At 40.6% G+C, this 21823-nt stretch overlaps 1 protein-coding gene across 1 annotated transcript in view; it reads right to left on the bottom strand.

Annotated features, from left to right (window-relative positions):
* TMC3 (transmembrane channel like 3) overlaps positions 1 to 21823 on the bottom strand; it is a 1325854-nt gene that overhangs the window by 1093672 nt on the left and 210359 nt on the right. The window contains exon 4 of the mRNA XM_044067925.1: positions 17484 to 17565. Coding sequence (XP_043923860.1) covers positions 17484 to 17565 — 82 coding nt within the window. The remainder of the gene's footprint in view (positions 1 to 17483; positions 17566 to 21823) is intronic.

The following is a 21823-nucleotide window of genomic DNA, read 5'->3' as shown; positions in this document are numbered from 1 at the left end:
AGAAGTTGGTGTGCACCAGGAACTGTTCACACTAGTCAAGCGCTATGAGTGTGAGTTCTGATCAAATCCTCATATCATCAAAGAAGAGATCTTAATCTAACATAATAAAAGCTATTTAAATAACTTCTGAACTGATATACACGCATATTTATAATCCTTATAACATTTCCATAACATATGTTCATATGCATGTAGTGAAGTAATAATACCCTTTGGGTCCATCTTCCATGTCTCAGCATGTGTGTCATGAAAACAGGTAATACTAGTGTCATACAAACAGACATACATACATACATACAGACATACATACATGCTGACATACATGCATACAGACAAAAGACATACAGACATGCATACAGACATGCATACATATATACAGACATACATACATACAGACAGACATGCAGATAACAGGTATTGTGAGTCCCTTAGCACTTAAAGGCCGGAAATGAGACAAGTATTTCCTAGGCTCTCTCCATATGTTATTTTACTATAGACATTATAGTTGCTAACCTGTCATACAAGTGTGAAAATGTAGTATCACACTTGTGACACTGCCAGCCCAGCTATCTGGAATTTTGTAAATAATTCTATGTCATTTGTGAATATTTATATGATTTATACAGAACTGTATGATATGTACTGAGTTTCAAAAATGTAACCACAGCATCTCTCAGTTTCAGTGAAGCAGACACAATGTCTAGAGCAGAGGTTTTTTTATTGTCTTGGCGAGACATAATTACTGGGTCTAAAATGTAAATGTATTTTATTGTTTTACATCTTCCAGTTCTGAGCAAACATCTGAGAGGCATGTATTTTTTCACGCAGAAATGTTAAAGTCTGTTAGTTTCTGTGTTAGCCTGGGAACTGAAGTCAGGTGACAAAGGTGTTGTCATCCAAGCTAACCCAGCAGTAATGTTTGATACTGATTTTAATAACTCTCTCAGAGAAAGACTTCACATTTTGTATTTTGTCTTGGACTTGCAAGAACATCCACTCATCATCATCATCATCATCTGCACTTGTTTTGCTCTTTAAGTAAGATTCAGGGCAAAGTTTCTCTCTCAGATATAGATAGGAATCTAGTAAAGATTAGTTTAGATGTTGTCTGTATTTATTTGAGACTGTCCTCCAATGTTGTTTTAAAATATTTCCTGTGATTTTGAACTCTGAAGTAACTGTGCTTGTTTTCTGAGTATTGTCTTGTTATTTTATTATTTATTAATAAATATATTTAAACCTATCTTTCTGGCCCATATTTGTGAGATATATTTTTATTTATTTAACATTTGTTTACCGAGAAAGTCCAAATTGGAACGAGACAATTTTCAGCAGAGGCTCAGGGAAAAATTATCCAGACATGCATGTCTTTGCAATGTGGGAGGAAACCAGAGCACCTGGAGGAAACCTACACGAACACAGGAAGGACATGCAGACTCCGCACAGAAGGCAGCCCAGCTGAGATTTGAACTAGAAAACCTCTTGTTGTAAGGCAACAGCACTAACTACTATGCCACTGTGTTGTATTTAAGCTCTTAGAGTACTTATTTATTTATTTTATTTTATTTTATTTTATTTTGCATTTGTTGACTGGTATAGTCTGACTGGATACATGTCCTTTTTTAGTGGAAGCCCAGGGAGAAAGGCTCAAGACATAGATAGAACAAGCAATTACATAATTTCATAATTACATATAAACAAAGTTTGCAAATTCAGGGCAGTGACACATACATTAAAAGGATATTAAATGTCAAACAGACTTGCATATGCATTTGGTGACACTGTATGGGCCACTCCTAAATAGTCTTGCAAGTCTTGGTCAACACTACTACATTTGGATAATAGTAACATTACACAGTAGGATTGGACACCCTTTGTAAGGGCCTTATAGTAGCTGATAAAGAGTTGGTTGGTGACAGTGATAACTACCTTATAGTCTGAGCAGAAGGGGGCATAGCTAGTAAACCTGTGCCAGCCTTTCCCAGGTGTGTTTGTGTGTGTTTGTATATAAATCAAACCTCAAAGTGTGTGTGAGCATGTCAGCTACTTGGGCAGGGAGACAAAGCACTGGTTCGACAGAGAGGGTATTGGAGTTTTTGCCTTGACCACCGGGCTGAGATCTTAACCCTAGAGCTGTGCCAGTGGGGAGTCTTTTTGGGAATCTGGAGAAAGAGGGAGAAACCATCCCCAGACTGACTGTGATCCCTGTGTGCTCTTAAGGGAAATTGCACTTTACTACGTGTGTACTTGTCATCCTCCCAATGTGCACATCTCCTAGCTGTTGCCAGTGGTGATGAAGCAGCTAAAGACCACCCCTTACCATCCCCAGACTAACAGTCTTGTTGAGAGATTAAACTCTACACTCAAGATAATGCTTTGGGCATTTGCAGACCAGTTCAAGAGGGTGTGGGATAAATATTTGCCCCATCCGTTGCTTACTTGCAGAGAGAATCCCCAGGAATCCACAGGTTTTTCACCCTTTGAGTTGTTGTATGGGCATAGGGTGGGGGACCTCTAGATTTGATTTGAGATGAGTGGGAGGGTGAGTGTGAATCCTACAAGGAGTCTGTTGTGGCATATGCCCTAAACCTCATAACAAGACTCAGGGAACTCATGAGCTTGGCCCAGGAGAACCTGGCAGAAGCCCAACAGCAGAAAAAGGTCTGGTATGGCAGGAATGATTGAGTTAGGGAGTATGCTGTAGGATAGCAGGTAATGATTCTCAGTCCTGTTAGATGCAACAAGCTGCAGGGAGCTTGGGAGGGACCCTACAAGGTGGTAGGGAAGGTCAGTGATGTTAACTACATGGTAGAATTGCTAGGCAGGAGGCAGGAGCACAAACTGTACCATGTTTGGAAGGACACTCAGCAAACTCGGAGCTACAATATATAACATTAAGTATCCTGTTTTTTGTTTATTTTGTTCTTTATTTCTTTGTTGTTTATAGCACTTTGTGTACTGTGTATTTTTTCTAGCTAGTTTAACTGTGTGTGAGGTATTAACTGGAAATTGTCCACTCTTATTAAGCATCTGTTGGGTTGTTTGTTTATGATAACTTGTTGCAGTTAAACTCTTTTTTTCTAGTGGCTCCTTTAGCTGTTTAAAACTTTCATTTAAGGGCTCACTGCTGCTTTTCAGCTGGGAGTAACATTTCTGCAGTTTGTTTCCCACCCTCCCTCCCTGTTGGTATAGTGTTTTTATAGTTGGTGGCTTTGCAGTTGCCCACCCCTAGTGTAAATTTGATCTGGGACCCTCCTCCCAGTCTAGTGTCATTACCTCATTCTACCCAGTACAGGGAGGACATTTGAGAAGGCCAATCAGCTTAGTTTCAGCTACTCTTTTCTCTCTTTCCTTTCTCTCTTTCTACAAAAAAAAAAAAAAATATGTATCTGCTTTTACTGTATTTGTGTTTTTTCTTACTTTATTTTGCTTTTGCGTCATCTTAAAAGTACTCAATTGTATTTATCACTGCTTGGTGTAACTCATTGTAAGCCTTTTAGTTTAAGCACCTGGGCTTCAGACCAATTTTACATTAGGAAGGTTTGTGGTCTGCACTGTAGTGGCAGAACAGGTAGCTTACATCCTTCTAAGTTGGGAACTGCTGATTGAGGGCTCAGTGTCTGCTATTCTAAAAGTGTATTAATTCTGGTTTAAGCACTTGGGCTTGAGGCCAGTTATTTTACATTAAGAGGGTACGTGTTCTGCACTCTTGTGGGAGGAGAGGCTGGACTCTGTCCTTCTGAGCTGGGAATTTCTGGTTAAAGCTTATAGTGCCTGCATATTTGAACTGCTTCTTACTGAAATTGGTACACCTTGTTTGCTGTAGCATAGACTAGATCCAGACCTGCTGAATCTAGCTTTGTTTGTATAACTTGAGCACTAATCCAGGCATTCTTTAAAGTATTCATTTGTATTTATTACTGCTGGTAGTAACTTGATTAAAGTGTAGCTATCATTTCTAAGTCTTTTGGATTAAGCACTTGGGCTTCAGACCAGTTGTTTTACATTAGGAAGGTTTGTGGCCTGCACTGTGGTGGCAGGACAGGTAGCTTACATCCTTCTAAGTTAGGAACTGCTGATTGAGAGCTCAGTGTCTGTTATTCTAAAAGTGTATTAGTTCTGGTTTAAGCACTTGGGCTTCAGGCCAGTTATTTTACGTTAAGAAGGATTGCGGTCTGCACTCTTGTGGGAGGAGAGGCTGGACTCTGCCCTTCTGAGCAGGGAATTTCTGGTTAAAGGCTTATAGTGCCTGCATATTCTAACTGTTTCTTACTGAAATTGGTACACCTTGTTTGCTGTAGCATAGACTAGATCCAGGCCTGCTGAATCTAGCTTTATTTGTATGCTTGTTGTTTGTTTATTTCCCTGAAACGCTAATTCCACCTAAAACGCAGCCTTTTAGCACTTCTGTGGATCCCTAGTGATATCTGCATTGCTTACTGTACTTATTTCCTTGTTTCACTTGAAAGAAAGTTACTGTTTGTCGTTTTTGCATTTAAGTTACCTGTAACACATTGCATTTAAGTGACCTGGCACTTGCTCACTAAAGCAATTATATAAGTCAGCTCTAAAAAATTAAAAGCACTACACCCTCACAAACTCCCCTTGAGAACCTTGTTCCCCATTGGCCCTTTTTTTCAATTATAAAGGAATTCCCAATACTATTCTAGCATGTCCAAAGGTCAGTTGTCAATCTCCTCTCCGGTCCAGCAGGTGAATCTGGGAATCTTGAGGCAATGTTACAACTGCCTCATGTACACAGACAACCCTCTGCTCCTCCCAACAAATTCCAACACATGTGAGAGATGCAACCATATAGCCAAACTGGAGGCTAAGCTCTCTCAACTCAGTACTGGCATAACCAGTCAGGAGGAGAAGGAAACCACACTCACTACAATTCCAGTCTCACATAGACCTACCACGACAACAAACCAAACACATAAACACACAAAAACATACTCGGATGCTCTAAATAAAAATCTGCCTAAGCAGCAGAGACCTCTAAAGCAGACACCCAAGCAAGCGCTACCCCAAAACAAAACACGTGCAACACATAACTCACAAAGCCAGTGTGCCAAACAGTCACAGCCCTTAAGGCTAAACAACACACCTGATACACTTGTAATAGGTGACTCTATCGTCAGGCACACTGACATCCCGTTCACCAGGTTGAATAAGGAAAAGGTCACGGTGAGCTGCCTGTCGGGCACTAGGATCCGCCACATAACACAAGCACTCAGGTCACTCCAAGGCAAGTACAAATATGACTCAGTCATTGTCCATGCTGGTGTGAATGACCTGAGACGTACCTCCCTGGACTACATGAAAAGAGACATAAATGAGCTCTCTGAGCATGTAGCCCAGGCTGGTATGACCCTGACCTTGAGTAGCATCTTACCCTCACCAAGGATGATGCCACAATATGAAGACAAGATGATCAATTTCAACAATTGGCTTAAGTGTTGGTGTCATTCAAAGGGGGTCCAATGCCTGTCAGCCTGGGATGACATGCTCGACAAGCCACGATGCTTCGATAGGGACGGCTTGAACCTGTCACCCCTGGGCTTTCGGATATTGGCAAAGGCTCTTGCTACCCCCGTAGTGCCTTTTTTAGGCAAGGCTCAAAAGACAAACCCACCTCCATAGGTATTACAAGGGATAAGAAACTAAGAGTAATGCTACTCAACGCCAGAAGTCTAAACCTCAAGATGCATGCACTCGAAACTCTCCTTAGCATGGAGAACATCGATATCTGTGCAATAACAGAAACCTGGTTCAAGGCTCCCGAGAGCACCCCAGCACTACCAGATTATACCTCATACCATGCTTTTCGGCCCCAAAACATGGACCGAACCACAAAAGGAGGGGGAGTATCAATATTCGTCAAAGATACCCACACCTCCAGGTTGGTGGCACAGCACGAAGCATCAGAGACTATCCATGTGCAACTAACTGTGGGTAAAACTGCCTTCCACTTTATAGCCTGCTACAGACCACCCTCCCAAACACAGGAACCCCACTTGGCCTTCCTGAGAATACTGGAAAATATGAAGGTTTCTCCAAGCACCATTATATTGGGCGACTTCAACTACCCAAACATAGACTGGGAGCATTACTCTAGCTCCAACACCCTAGCCCAAAGGTTCCTAGAATTTATAAACTCAAATGCTATGGAACAACTTGTTACCACTCCCACAAGAGGGGAAAACATACTGGACCTGATCATCACCAACATGGGGACACTATGCTCCAGACCAGAAGTGTATCCCTCACTGGTAAGATCAGACCATAAACTAATCTCACTGGATATTCACATCCCGACCCCACCCCCTGCCCAGAAAACCACAGTGAAAAACTTATCTAAAGCAAATTTCACAAGCCTCAAAACCGAGGCGAAATCCTTCAAAGCCCCCGGGCCTGTGGAAAATACGGCCCAAATAAAACCAAGACCCAATCCTCCAAAGGCAGACGTCCTGTCTGGTGGACCCCATCAATAAACAAACTATACAATAGAAGGAGGAAGCTACTACATGATAGAGCAAAATCCCAAAAAGGGAAAGCATCTCTGGTCAGTATTAGCAAAAAACTACGGGCACTCATAAAATCGTCTAAGGCCAGCTTCGAGAGAAAAATTGCACAGCACACTAAGGATAATCACAAGGCTTTCTTTAGTTACGTTAGGAACCTGGGTGGGAATTCCCAGATATGCTCAGAATTAGTCCAAAATGACAAAAAATACACTGAGCCCACAGACATTGTCAACATTCTAGCTGACAGGTTCAGTGCAAACTTCTCCCCCCTCTCCCCACCAAAAGGGCAAATATCTATCCCAACAGAGTGCTGCCCCCCTGACATCTCAGATGCTCAGGTAAGAGCCGCCCTCTCCAAAGCAAAAAACACAGCATCAATGGGACCAGATGGTGTCCCGGGCTGCGTCCTACATGAACTGCAAGAAGAGCTAAACCCAAACATAAAACTACTGTTCAATCTTAGCCTTACTACAGGATATGTACCCAAAGAGTGGCGTACAGCAACAGTGGTCCCTCTCCACAAAGGTGGTGCCTCAACGGATCCTGGAAACTATCGCCCCATAAGCCTGACTAGCTTGGTCTGCAAAGCTATGGAAAGGATCATCATGGACCTCATAAATAAAGATATTGGGGACCTACAGACACTGGATCCTACCCAGTTTGGCTTTGTTAAGGGCACATCCTGCCTCTTAAACCTGGTCGATTTCTTTGAAACAGTCACCAAGGCCATTGACGAGGGGAAGGTGGTCCACACAGCCTACCTGGACCTCGCAAAAGCCTTCGATACAATACCCCACTCGGGCATTATAGATAAGCTCACCAGCTTAAATATAAACCCCTATGTCACTAGATGGGTTGCAAACTGGCTCAAGGACAGAACCCACATGGTTAGAATTGCTGGAGCCATGTCAGACTCCAAACCAGTCACAAGTGGCATCCCACAAGGCTCAGTCCTGGGACCTCTCTTGTTCGGTATATATTTCTCGGCGGTACAGGCCAACACGGAAGGACTGTGGCTGACCAAGTTCACAGATGACCGCAAACTGAGCGCCATAATCAACTCTCCAGCCGACACAAGCATCCTCCAAAAGGGCCTCATAGAAACAGACAACTGGTGCCAGAGCCATGGCCTCAAGCTAAACGCCAAAAAGTGTATAGTCATCCCCTTTGGCAAAAACAAAGTGCCCACAAATTACCACATAGGTGGTAATCCATTAAGTACACAAGAAGTCATTAGGGACCTGGGGACCCAAGTTGATAGCAATCTCTCATATGACAACCACGTGGCCAAAGTGGTTAGAAAAACATTTTATATAGCCCACCTAATCATGAAGGGATTCACATCTAGATCAGGGGAGGTCGTCGTACCACTTTACTCATCCCTCATCAGGCCCATAATTGAGTACAATGCCCCTTTTGGGATGTACCTTACCAGACACCTGCAGCAACTGGAAAGACCCCAAAAGTACCTCACCAAGAGGATCAAAGGGCTCAAACAGATGCCATATGCTGCCCGGTTAAAGAAACTCCAGCTCTACTCAGTGGCATACCACCTGCTCAGAGGCGATCTATGCCTGACATATAAAGCCATGTCCAACCCAGAATTAATGGACATGCTGCACCTCAGAAAATCCAAATCCCATCAAGCTACGCTCGAGAGACTTGAACCTCAGCACTGAAATAAATAGGACATGCTGGAGGGACAGATTCATAACCCAGAGGCTCCCTTCACTCTGGAATAAAATCCCAGTCCAGGTTAGGCAGAGTCCCACATTGACTCTCTTCAAGAGGAATCTTGATGAGTGGATGGGAGATTGTAGGTTTACCCCGGCTATCACTTCTGTGTCACTGTTAGACAGAGGCACAGTATACTAACCTCAAAAAAAAGGCATAGCAAAATTAATTTAAAATGGGTGGCGAAAGCCAAACACACTCTGGCTAGGCTTATAAATGCCCTAAGGCAGATTGCCTAGTATGAACCTATGAACCTATGAACCTATGTTAACATGATGAAACTCTACCATGATAGGGAGGCCATTGTGCTGAGTATTTGCAGTGGATGGCAGGAGGAGTCTGGGGGGGGGGGATCTGGTGACTGATCTCCTCAGTGAGGCTTGGACTGACACCTCAGTGGAGGGGGTAGCAATATCCCAGCAGCTATCTCCTACCCAGGTTCGAGAAATCTGAGCAGTGTTACAGGAGTTTGGGGACAGGTTCATTGGGAAACCAGGGTGCACCCACCTGGCGCAGCTCCATGTGGATAAAGGACCCTAAAGGCCTATTAAGCAGGCCCCTTATAGGCTGCCTGGGAGAGTCAAACACACTCTGAGAGAGGAGATACAGAAAATGTTGGAACTAGGACTAATTCATGAGTCCAGCAGCAGTCCCTGGGGCTCCCCAGTGATGCTGGTACTGAAGAAGGATGTCAGCATCAGGTTCTGTGTGGACTACATGAAATTAAATAGTCACACAGAGTCAGATGGTTACCCCATGCTTAGGACAGATGAAGCCCTAGAGCAGCTGGGTGGGGCTAAGTATCTTGCCACTATTGATCTTACTAAGGGTTACTGGCAGGTGCCCTTGACTCCCAACTCTAGAGAGAGAGAGGTCAGCCTTTGTGAATCCTTTTGGCTTGTATAAGCTCATGAAGATGCCCTTTGGGATGAAAAATGTCCCAGTAACTTTCCAGAAGCTGGTAGACCATGTCCTAGCAGGAGGAGGAGATTTTGCCCTTGCTTACCAAGATGATATTGCCATCTACAGCCATTCCTGGCAAGAGCACCTTCAGTATGTCAGGGAAGTGCTGGAAAGACTACAGAGGGCAGGGTTGACTATTAAGCCCAGCAAATGTTAGGTGGTTATGCCAGTGGTCTTCTTCCTGGGACATAGAGTGGGGAGTGGTAAGATGAGGCCAGAACCTGCCAAAGTAGAAGCCATTCAGGCATGGCCTGCCCCTGTTACCAAAAAGCAGGTAAGGGCATTCTTAGAGACAGCAGGGTACTACAGAGAGCTTGTCCCCAATTATAGTACCATAGCTGCTCTGCTCACAGTCCTGACAAAGAAGAACAGGCTGGATAAGGTAGTGTGGACCCCAGCATGTGAGCAGGCATTCCAGAAGCTTAAAGGAGCTTTGGGAGGACTATCTATTTTAGCCAGTCCAGATTACAGCAAATAATTTGCTGTGCAGGTGTATGTTTCAAACCATGGGTTTGGGGCTGTACTCAGCCATGTCTCCTCAAAAGGAGAAGAGCACCCAGTGGGATATCTCAGTCGTAGGCTCCAACCCAGGGAGGAATGCTATGCAGCTGTTGAAAAGGAATGCCTAGCCATAGTGTGGGCACTGCAGAAACTTCATCCTTATCTGTATGGAAACAAATTCACTGTAGTTACCACAATCCCCTAACATGGCTACATTGAGCCAGTCAGCAAAATGACAAGTTACTAAGGTGGAGCCTAGGGTTGCAGGCATATGATATGACAGTGCAGCACTGCAGTGGGGTTAGCAATGCCAATGCAGATGGGCTCTCAAAACAGGGAATGCGGTAAGGTATTCCCAGATAGGCCCATCTCTCTCAAGCAACATTTCTCAAGGGACACTTGAAAAACTAGCTTGAGTTTTTTTTGTGGGGGGGGGATTGTGACACTGCCAGCCCAGCTAGCTGGAATTTTGTAAATAATTCTATGTCATTTGTGAATATCGATATGACTTATACAAAACTGTATGTTATGTACTGAGCTTCAAGAATTTAACCACAGCATACCTTGCTGGAAAATTAACTTACAAAACTTCAAGGAAATAAGCTGAAATTGTTTTATGATTCTGTTATCTCTCAGTTTCAGTGAAGCAGATACAATGTCTAGAGCTAGACGTTTTTCTATTGTCTTGGAGAGAAGTAATTACTAGGTCTAAAATGTAAAAGTCTTTTTTTGTTTTATGACTTCCAGTTCTGAGCAAACATCTGAAAGATATGTATTTTTCACACAGAAATGTTAAATTCTGTTAGTTTCTATGTTAGCCTAGGAACTGAGGTCAGGTGACAAAAGTGATGTCATCCAAGCTAACCCAGCAGTAATGTTTGATATTGATTTTAAGAACTCTCTTAGAGAGAGACTTCACATTTTGTATTTTGTCTTGGACCTTGGAAGAATATCCACTCATCATCATCATCATCCTCTGCACTTGTTTTGCTCTGTAAGTAAGATTCAGGGCATAGTTTCTCTCTTAGATATAGATAAGAATATAGTAAAAATTTGTTTAGATGTTGTCTGTATTTATTTAAGACTGTCCTGCAATATTGTTTTAAAATATTTCCTGTGATTTTGAACTCTGAAGTAACTGTGGTTGTTTTCTGAGTATTGTCTTGTTCTTTTATTATTTATTATTAAGTATATTTACACACATCTTTATGGCTGATATTTGTGAGACATATTTAAGCTCTTAAAATACTTGCATATATATTTGGTGACACTGTACAGACCACTCCTAAATAGACTCGCAAGTGTTGGTCAACACTACCATGTGGATAATAGTAACATTACACAGTAGGATTGGACACCCTTTTTAATGACCTCATAGCAGTTGATAAAGAGTTGGTTGGTGGCAGTGATAACTACCTTATAGTCTGGGCAGAAGGGGCATAGCCAGTAAACCTGTGCCATCCTTTCCCAGGTGTGTTTGTGTACAAATCAAATCTCAAAGTGTGTGTGTGTGTGTGTGTGTGTGTGTGTGTGTGTGTGTGTGTGTGTGTGTGTGTGTGTGTGTGTGTGTGTGTGTGTATATGTGTGTGTCAACTACTTGGGCAGGGCCATGAAGCACTGGTTGGAAGAGAGGGTGCTGGAGGTTTTGGTTTGACCACCCGGCTGAGATCTTAACCCTATAGCTGTGCCAGTGTGGAGTCTTATTGGGGATCTGGAGAAAGAGGGAGAAACCAGCCCCAGATGGACTGTGATCTCTGTGCTCTTAAGGGAAATTGCACTTTACTGTGTGTGTACGTGTCATCCTTCTATTGTGTACGTCCCTCACTGTTGCCAATGATGAGGACTGAGGCATGACAACACTTTTGAAGTAAGTGTTTTTCCTTGTCCTGTGTTTCTTTTGCTATAGCTATCTAGAAATGCTCTGAGTTGAAGTTTAAATAATGTCAATCCATTTGAGGCATTGGGGTACTTCTACAGGTGCAAACCGAAGTTATGTGAGAGTTAGTCCCTGCTTTTTTCTTTAACTTTCAGATCCCTTTAAAACATAGATTTAAATGTTTTTTAAAGAGCTTAATTAACCTGACTGTATGAGGGTGGCATGCAGATAACCGTAGGTGTTTCACTTTAAAAACTGGGCATAGATCATGCAAAACTTTGGACATGAATGGTCCTTGCTCAGTGAGAACATTCTCAGGGAACTCCTACCCTAGAAAAAAACAGTTCTATTTCTCATGTGATGGTCTTTGCACTGATTCTTCACAGGGGTTCTAACTGAGGGACATCACTAAGTAATAATTATTATAATGTACAGATGACCCTAACTTGATTTTACTGTTGGACCAACAATGTCCATTGCCATGTGTTCAAAAGGGACATCCATGATGGGAAAGACATCAAAGGGTTCTTAAACCCTAGGGTCAGTGCTGTGATTTGCCTTTCTTGGCAAACTGTGTAATAGTAGGTCACCAAAATCTACCTAAAATTCTAACTTTTGCCTTATCCATTCCTATGTGACCACCAAACATTTGCTGATGTGCTAACTTCCTTACAAGCATTCGAAAAGGTCTTGGAGTTGACAACTGTCTTACTATTTGCTCTTTTTTTTAGTTACTCTGCAGAGCAGCTCATCTCATAGTTCTAATGGGTTCTATGTCAGTTTATCAAAAGAACACATTGCTGAAACCTATATGATTGAGACTGTATAGTCAACAATGCAGTTAACTGAAAAACTTACATAAATCCACAAAACACCCACCAACAATATAAATAGAATTTTTGCAGTGAGGGAAGCCCCCTGCATCCCTCCACATCCCCTGCTAATCACCTGCACCAACTCTGAGATTGTACTACTGTGGGGAAAAGGGCAAATTCCCTGATACCTAATGTACAGCGATTTCAGTCAGAATGGTTCGATCAACCAAATTGTCAACCATATGGTCTCAATCATATAGGTTTCAACAATTTGGTCCTTCAACTAATTGACACAGACTTGTTCAAAGTAGGGTTATGTATTTCTTCTTTTCTGTTCCCCATCTACTGGTAGTTCTCTGAAGCTCTACATAAGTGCATTATGTTCACTGCACTTTAGTTTTGGGTACAATTTTAGAAAATGGTTCGCTATTTTATATGAGGATGGATGATAGACTAGATTATGGGTGCAAGTGTGTAGAAGGTGTGCTCTGCTGAATGAAGTTCTGAAGGAGCAACTTGCAGGGAGGGCACTGCTGCGCATGAGAAAGGATCTTAGGCAGCATGGCATCATTCTATTGTATAGTCTTCTTTCCAGGAAGGGAAATGAGTTCAGGTTGGTGAGTCTAAGAAAGGTTCTTCCAAAAATACTGTGGTTTAAGCTCCAATGCAAGCTATTTAGCTTTGAAGGTGCACAGCAGTGGCATAGTCTTTTGTGGGATAGGGGAAATGAATCTTCAAAATGCAAGCAGTTTTTAGAGGCTTCAGATTCTTTGTTGAAGCTTTAGCTACTGTAGACAGTTTGTACGCCAATTTGTGCAATGGGAATCCTTTACCAATGACAGTTCTTCATTCAAGAGAAAGAAAGCAAGAGAGAGAAAGAAATGAGAGAGAGAAAGAGAGAGAGAAAGAAAAAGCGAGAAAGAAAGAGAGAGAGAGAAAGAGAGAGAAAGAAAGAGAGAGAAAGAGAGAGAGAGAGAAAGAAATAGAAAGAAAGAGAGAAAGAGAGAGAACGAAAGAAAGAAAGAAAGAAAGAAAGAAAGAAAGAAAGAAAGAGAAACGTTGCTGGATTAGAAGAGCAAGCTGTTTACTTTGGCCTTAGTGGCTTCTATGTATTTTTGTAAGTTGAAAGTGGGGTCAGTCTAGCCAAATGCAGAGGTATTTCTAAACCTTTCCTATTTCTTTCACATCCAGGTTGGTGTGAGTAATGGCCTAGTTGCAAACTGCTAGGCTTGAAAGACGTCTTTGGTTTTCCTTGTGTTAAAAATCAGTCTATGGGTTTAGAGCCAGTCATCTTGATTTTGTAAGCTGGAATCTAGTTGGTTTTTAAAGATGAAGTGGAAAGGATTATACTAGTATAAAATTACATCATCTGTATAGTGTAAAAGTAGCAGGATAGGGAATTCTGCAGGATGGTTCTTGATATACAGTAAAAACTTACAAGTTTGAGGCCTGAAGCTTGTAGCATCCTTTAATGAGTGGTGTGAGGGTAATGAGAGGTTTTCAAGGTGAACTTAGAGCAGCCTATTGCAGAGACATTATTTAAACCAGTTCTCTGCTGCACTGTGGGTGACAATAGAGAGTGAACTAGTACAGAGTGGTTGAGGGTTTTGTTAGATCTATAATGAAAACTCTAGTTAGTGAGGTAGAATTAATTCACACTGGTGAGAGTATCATCTGTTTAAGGTATTGGGAACAGTCATATTACTATGACCTGACAAGAATCTATGTTGTTTAGGAAAAAGGATTATGTAAGCCTAAAGGGTGGCACAGTGGTCCAGCAGATAGTGTTGTCACTTCCCAGCAAGAGGTTCTCTGGTTTGATTCTCTGCTGGATTGCCTTCTGTGCAGAGTCCGCATGTCTCCCCTGTATTCGTGTGGGTTTCCTCTGGGTGCTCCAGTTTCCTCCTACATTCCAAAGACGTGTGTATGGAGCATTTCTATGTGGGCCTTCACTGAAAAAGGGCTTTGTCCCAGCTGGACTTTCCCAGTAAACAAATGTTAAATAAATAAATAAATAAGGGCAGTTACTGACCTGGAAGTAGCTCCACCTTTTAAATATTTTGCTGAGGAGGTTGATAATTGAAATACGCAGTAAATCTGTAGCCTGGGATGGCTTTGCTGTTTAGAAATCAATGGCTTTCGCTATGGCTGTTTTCAAAAATGAAATCATGAAATCATTAAATAGGCAGATGATAAAAGGTCGTTAAGTTGGTGGATGAGAACGTTTTGGCAGAGGATGATGAATAAAGTATGTCATCCATCAGTGCCAGTGGTGGTGGTGTTATTTGGGATTTTGTTGTGAAGGGCAACTATGTCTTTGATGATGACTCTTTTGAAGCAGGAGGGAGGTGGTAGATGTCCCAGTGGGGGCATGGAAGAATGATGAGAATTCACCCATAAAGCTTTTTGGAGTATAGAGTTCCAGATGATATGGAAATGGCCACTTTATCTAGTGAACTATGTAATGAGACTGTTCATGTTATCATGTTAGCCATGTTCCAGAATATTTTCTGTTTTAACTGAAAAGTAGTTTGAGATTGTCTAAGGAAATTAGCCTTAAAAACCCTGCTGGCTTTGTGGATGATATCACTTTATCTAAAAGGGTCTGTAGTTCTACTTGTGTTATAGGGTCTCCATGTCCACATATCTCTTCAATTTTCTGCTCACTAGTTGTTTTATGCTTGTGAAAATGTTGTGATTTAAGTAATGTACTCATCAGAGTATGTTGACAGATATTTAATTGGATTCTTATATCTAATAAATTTGGACCAGCTGGCCTTTTGTTTTTGCATTGTAGTAACAACCTTCTCCAATAATATGCTCAGAGAGGAACATTGATACTGGTCATGTTGACAGAGTGCCAGAACCTGTAGAAGTTATGGGAATGAACATTATAAGAGAGGCTTTTCAGAAGTCTAGAAGTAGCCTAGTGGTTATTGACAGATTGCACATGGAGAAGTCAATTAATGTGTCATAGACCTTTATGAATTTTGGGTAAAGCTCACCTCTGCCTGTTGCACAGAATTTGCCACTAGAATCTTGTCAATCTGCTGTAAGGGGGGTACCAAAATGACAGGAGGAGAGTTTTGCACTGTTAGGGATGATAGATAATCAGGAAAAGGAGAGTCTTGTCACTAGTTGAAATAATCCAGAAATTCAGCATGTGCATTCACTCCATAAATGAGATTTGGGACCAGTTCATCATGTTTTAGGTGGAATATGTCAGCAAGTGAACCGATCACTCTACAGTGAATTTGTAGGTTCCCGAAAAGTGTAAACGTGTGAAGTTTGATTTAGCTGAATTAAAAAGGCATTTACACCTACAAAGAGAGTGATGCTCCTCCTGTAGCAGCAAAGAAAGATGGATTTTCTACAGATTTAGCCAGAAGGTTTACACCTCTGCTGCTCTAGCTATACTTATAAATTACCATACCTATATAGACCAGCATCAATTCGACATCCTATGGCAGATTCTGAACATGGCTAAAAAATACAAGATATGGCACTAAGGGGTACAATCATCAGTCAAGGTTGGTGCATATACCATGATATGGGAGACTAATTAATTAAATTGCTGTGCTGGGACAACTGCTTCAGGTGTGGTTGTTGAAATTTACAACTAGTTAAGAATTCAGCTCCTTATAGAAATGTCAGCACTTGAAATGCGGAAGCCAAACAGCCGAAGAAACAACAAGACCAAAAACCTGGAGAAGAGCAAATTTCGAAATTCGGTCTTTTTATTAAAACTTCTTTTGGCAGGAAGGCAAGATCCTCTGTACCCCGCCCACACCCTGAACTTATATCTTCCAAATCCAAGATAGCCATATCTCAGAGAAAAGGGAATATTCAGAGAAATGGCATCTTGGACTTACTATATGCAAACCCTTTCATTCGGCCATTCAGTCTCTGTGTTTTGGAACTCACTCTACTGGGTCTCAACATTTCAAATGGTTACCAAAGAAATTACGCCCTCCTTGAAGTTGTCACTCAACAGTTTCATGCTGCACAATCTGGATAAGGAACTCCTTTTTGGATTACACTTACATCATTAAAGCTGTTTGCACTTTGACAGACCTCTCAATTCCTCCTCCAGTGTGTAGCATCATGTAGTGACTTATGTAATAAGAAACAGAGGGAAGAATATAAAGAACAACATCTGAGAAGTAGAGACTGGCCATTCACAGACCTTATTATATGATGATTATATTGTATGTATTATCTTGAATGCACTCAGAATTATTGCAGCTGTTTCTGTTGCATTACTAATACTTCTTTATTTTTTTTTAGTATGCGTCTTTTACCACAGTTACTGAAGTTCATTTGCAATGCAAATTAGTAGCCAACAATGACAAATGCTTGTCATCTCTGCATTGAAGAAATCATGGTCAAAATCTTCCAAACCCCAACTTAACCTCGTATGACTTCGATTAACTTGCTTTTCCCTCACATTTCCCCATACATGCTCTCACATATTAGCTATGTTTTTCTGTTTCCGATATATAAGAAATGTAAGTGAAGCATTGTGTTTATAACATCATAATTAATATAAATTGTTAATATAATCATATCATTCTAACTATCATATCGCCATCATTCTAACTATCATATCGCCATCATTCTAACTATCATATCGCCATCGTTCTAACTATCATATCGCGATCATTCTATCATATCGCCATCATTCTAACTATCATATCGACATCATTCTAACTATCATATCGCCATCATTCTAACTATCATATCGCCATCGTTCTAACTATCATATCGTGATCATTCTATCATATCGCCATCATTCTAACTATCATATCGACATCATTATAACTATCATATCGCCATCATTCTAACTATCATATCACCATCATTCTAACTATCATATCGCCATCATTCTAACTATCATATCGCCATCGTTCTAACTATCATATCGTGATCATTCTATCATATCGCCATCATTCTATCATATCGACATCATTATAACTATCATATCACGATCATTCTATCATATCAACATCATTCTAACTATCATATCGCGATCATTCTATCATATCGCCATCAGGTTATACTTACTTTCAATTTTCTTTATTCTCATTTCCCACGGAATGAAAATTACTGCCAAATTGTACACGTTCCTTGCAAATTTTCTCCATAACTAAAAAAGAAATAAATACCATTAAAATATTATTTCTTATATCTTGTAATTAATTATAAATACATGCTGTTTTACATAAGTCTGTGAATATTGTTTAGCTATTTACAGTACTAGACACAAAATAATTACACTGGTTCTGATTTTGTAACATAAAAACTTTATGCTATCTGGATTCAGAAACTCTTTACAATAAAAATGTTTTATGGCTTTTATTTGCACGGAAATTGTTGACATTTTCCTCAACAGCTAATAACAACATCAAACAACTCATTTTGCTGAATTGCTAAAATATTGCAAAGCACACTCAGATTAATTTTCATCTACTAAACATATAATGTCAGAGTGCATTGGCTCAAAATAGGCTGCTTATAAACTTACAAGTGCTTGTACTTGGGTTATGATATAGTCCCCAAACTTCATCTGCAAGAGGCGAGTATGTAAATGATGGAATCCAGGAACTGTATACATGTATCTACTGAGAGCTAATAGTAACACTGCTTTCATGATGCTGCTAATTAACATAAAACTAAACGCTAACTTAGTACCCCTACTCACTGGCAATGTCACTTCCATCTGTGAATAGCAATTCTTACAGTTATGCTTATTCCTCCTTGTGAAAATGCCCTACTCTTTTATTTTCATTATGTACCTCATGTATATAAACTCCTGCAATCTTTTATCTATTTGTACATATGTTATGAAATACTTCATGCTAATATTCTGTTAACAATGCATATTTTATATTAGTAAACTATCATCTTCTGTACTTGTCATATTAAACAATCACATGCAATGCATATGCATTTAACAACATACTGCTGAGTTTCTGTTTTCTTGAAACAGGTTACGACTGAAAAAGGTCAGCAGATAAGGTTACTCGTATGATTATTAAATTGTAAAATAAAAGAAAATAAATAGAATCATTTGAGACTATGACTAGTGGTTGAATACAACTGTTTTGTCTGAATCACAGTTGTTGATCAAGTCAGTTTTTGGGCAATAACATGCTGGCATGCTGTTTTCAGTAGACCATGGTTTACTAAACCAATGCCATCTCCTGCATGTAGTCCAAATAATGAAGTAATATTACTTACATGATGAGATAGGATGTAGGGGTGCAGAGATGCAGGAATAGTGAAAACGCACTGAAATACCAATCAGAGGATGGTTGTCATGCCATCCTTGTGTGATGTTGGAGTTACATCATTGGGCAGCAAGGTTCACCGACCATCTCTAATAACAATTATAATGTGATCACTAAGTTCCACCACCACTAGTCTTAACAGGTAGAACCTTAATTTATTCTCTGACACAGAGGAACTACCTTTGCACTGCAACATCTTACTGTAGACACAAATACAAATATCTCATGCTGATTCAGAAGTCAAAGGCTTCGATTGTCTAGAATCAAAGTTTAGCATGTAACTGTTTATTGATTTAAATTATTTATTTCTTAAGATCCTGCATAGTAGTGCAAGGCATATGCAAGCACTAGAACTGATGGCACACATCTTTGAAAGTTAAAGATAACAATGGAATCACAGAGAGAAACGTTAAAATGTACGATGTAATTTATAAGCAGTGGTTGTGTGATGTGTGCATGTATTAATGACAAGTGATATGTCTTGCATGCAATTTTCTGGAAGTTAATTTGCATATATCTCTTAACATCTCATAGCTGTGCTCAACATAAAAGTTAAGAACAGCCATTTCCATAATTGAGTACCATGATCTACACTGAATATTACCTCCTAGATAAGGGAATGATTAACAAAGATAATGCATACTGAGTTTTGCAGTAAAAACATTTATTGATGTCAGCAGTTTACATATATGCATTTCAGCTGATATGTTTCAACAATGCTGATTGTTAAGCCAAGCTGTGATTTTAAATCACCACAGAATAATATAGGGTAACCAAACAGACAAACCTGGCTCCAAAGGTGCAAGTTACAGAAACCATAGTGATGCATTTATTTCCCATACTTGCCACCGTATTGGAAAAGTCATCTATAGCCAGACATACCAGATTAGATTTTCTGCTCTTGTCCCATACTTGCATAATGTCTATTTATTTGCTTATTTATTTATTTGTTTAACATTTGTTTACCGGGATGGTCTGACTGGACAAAAGTGTCCATTTTCAGTGGAGGCCCAAGGAGGAAAGCTCCAGCAAAGTATATTTTTACTAATACATGTCTTGTACAACAAGGAAAAAGTTTACTATACAGCTTATATGTATCTACTTACAGTCTAGCAGAGATCAGTAAAGCAATTTATATACAAAGGAGATTAATCAAGTAAAATATATACATGAGAGATGAGATTAACCCAAAGTACAAATGCAGTTCACCATGTCTTAGATTTTCTTAAGCCTCTACAGTACATTTAGTATGTCATCTGACAGAATACAGTTTACAACTGCGAGGAAAACAAGGGGGTATAAAGGGAGAAGGAGGTTACAGGAGTTATAGAGTGGCTAGAAGTGCAGTTAGAGGTTATATCTGCGTGAGGGAATGTTATCCAGGTTAAGTACATGAGCAGAGCCACGTAGATGTCAGGTGATCTTTTAGTACTTTCTTAAACTAGGTGGTGCTGGAGGTGGTTTTAATATCGATGGGTAGGGAGTTCCAGATTTTGGTGATACTGTTTGAGTATAGCGAGTCACCAGCATTATTGTTAACTTTTAGTGATGTTTATTAGGTTTTTGTTACTGGAGTGCAGGTCCAGTTATTGAAATATTGAGTAAATAGGCCTTTGAGAGAGGTTGTATTTCATGTTAGTTGAGTAGTTGGTGGGCCATGGACAGCTGGTTAAAAATTAGTAGGCTGGGGAATTCTAGCCATGAGAGTTCTTTGACAGTGATGGGATCTTTTGCTGGCATCTATAGCAAACTTTGCTATTTTATTATAGCAGCTATTTGGTTTGCTTATGTAAGTTTTCTTGAGGCTAGTAAGGATGGGAAACACATATAGGAGAGTGGAGAGAAGGTGGGTTCTAGCAATGGAGATTCTGGATTTGACTGTGAGGAAAAGTTTGTTCCTGTATAGGCTATCCATTTTTGTGGACTTTTTTGATTGTTTGATTTATGTAGAGATTAAAGTTCATGTTTTGGTCTATTACTACTCCAAGGTGTTTGGTGTGGGAGAAATGGGTAATGATGGCATTGTTTGCTGAGGTGATCTGAATAGCGAAGATGGCTCTGGGTTCATAAGTTCATAGGTTCATAGGTTGGTACTAGGCTATCAGCCCTAGGGCCTATACAAGCCTAGCCATAACAATTCCCTGAATATTTCTTCCCACACTATTTACTTCCCTGGACCCCTGTCTAGCAGGGTGACTGACGTGATCCTGGGGTGAATTTCCTTTCTCCCATCCAATCGTCAAGGTTCCTTTTGAAGAGGTCCAAAGAGGCACTCTGCTTGACATGTATGGGCAATCTATTCCAGAGTCTGGGGAGTCTCTGTGTCAGGAACCTATCCTTCCAGCATGTTTTGTTTATTGTGATGACAAGGTTTAGATCCCTGGAGCGTGTGGCTCTGAGGGATTGGGATTTCTTTAAGTGTAGCATGTCCAACAGCTTTGGGTTTGACATGGCCTTGTATGTTAAGCAGAGATTGCATCTGAGTACACAATATGCGACAGAGTATAGCTGGAGTTGTTTAAGGTGGTCAGCGTAGGGCATCTGCTTTAGGCCTGTGATTCTTTTAGTGAGGTATTTCTGCAGCCTTTCCAGTTGTTGCAGATGTCTTGAGAGGTACATATGAAACAGGGCATTGTATTCTATAATGGGTCTAATGAGGGATGTGTACAATGGGACAATGACCTCCTTTTTTCTGGATGAAAAGCCCTTAATGATGAGGTGTGCCACATAGAAGAATTTCCTGACTGTTGTGGTGATGTGGTTATCGAAGGTGAGACCAATGTCCACCTGTGTCCCTAAGTCTCTTATCACACTTTCGGTGTTTAGTGTACTGCCACCTATATGGTAATTCACAGGTACATGTTTTTTCCCAAAGGGGATAACTATACATTTCTTGGCATTGAGCTTGAGCCCATGGCTCTGGCACCAAGCATCTGTTTCTGCAAGGCCCTTTTCTAGAGTATCCACATCATTTGGGGATTCAATAATGGCTCCCCAGTTTGCAGTCATTTGCGAACTTTGTTAGCCAGAGTCCCTTAGTGCTAGCCTGTACTTCAGAGAAGTAGATGCCAAACAAGAGCGGTCCCAGAACTGAACTCTGAGGTACTCCACTTG

Source organism: Protopterus annectens, chromosome 3.part1 (assembly GCF_019279795.1).
Source record: "Protopterus annectens isolate FY-2018-M chromosome 3.part1, PAN1.0, whole genome shotgun sequence".
NCBI lineage: Eukaryota > Metazoa > Chordata > Ceratodontiformes > Protopteridae > Protopterus > Protopterus annectens.
The sequence above is the reverse complement of the archived record's forward strand: the minus strand, read 5'-3'. Positions and strand labels throughout refer to the sequence as shown.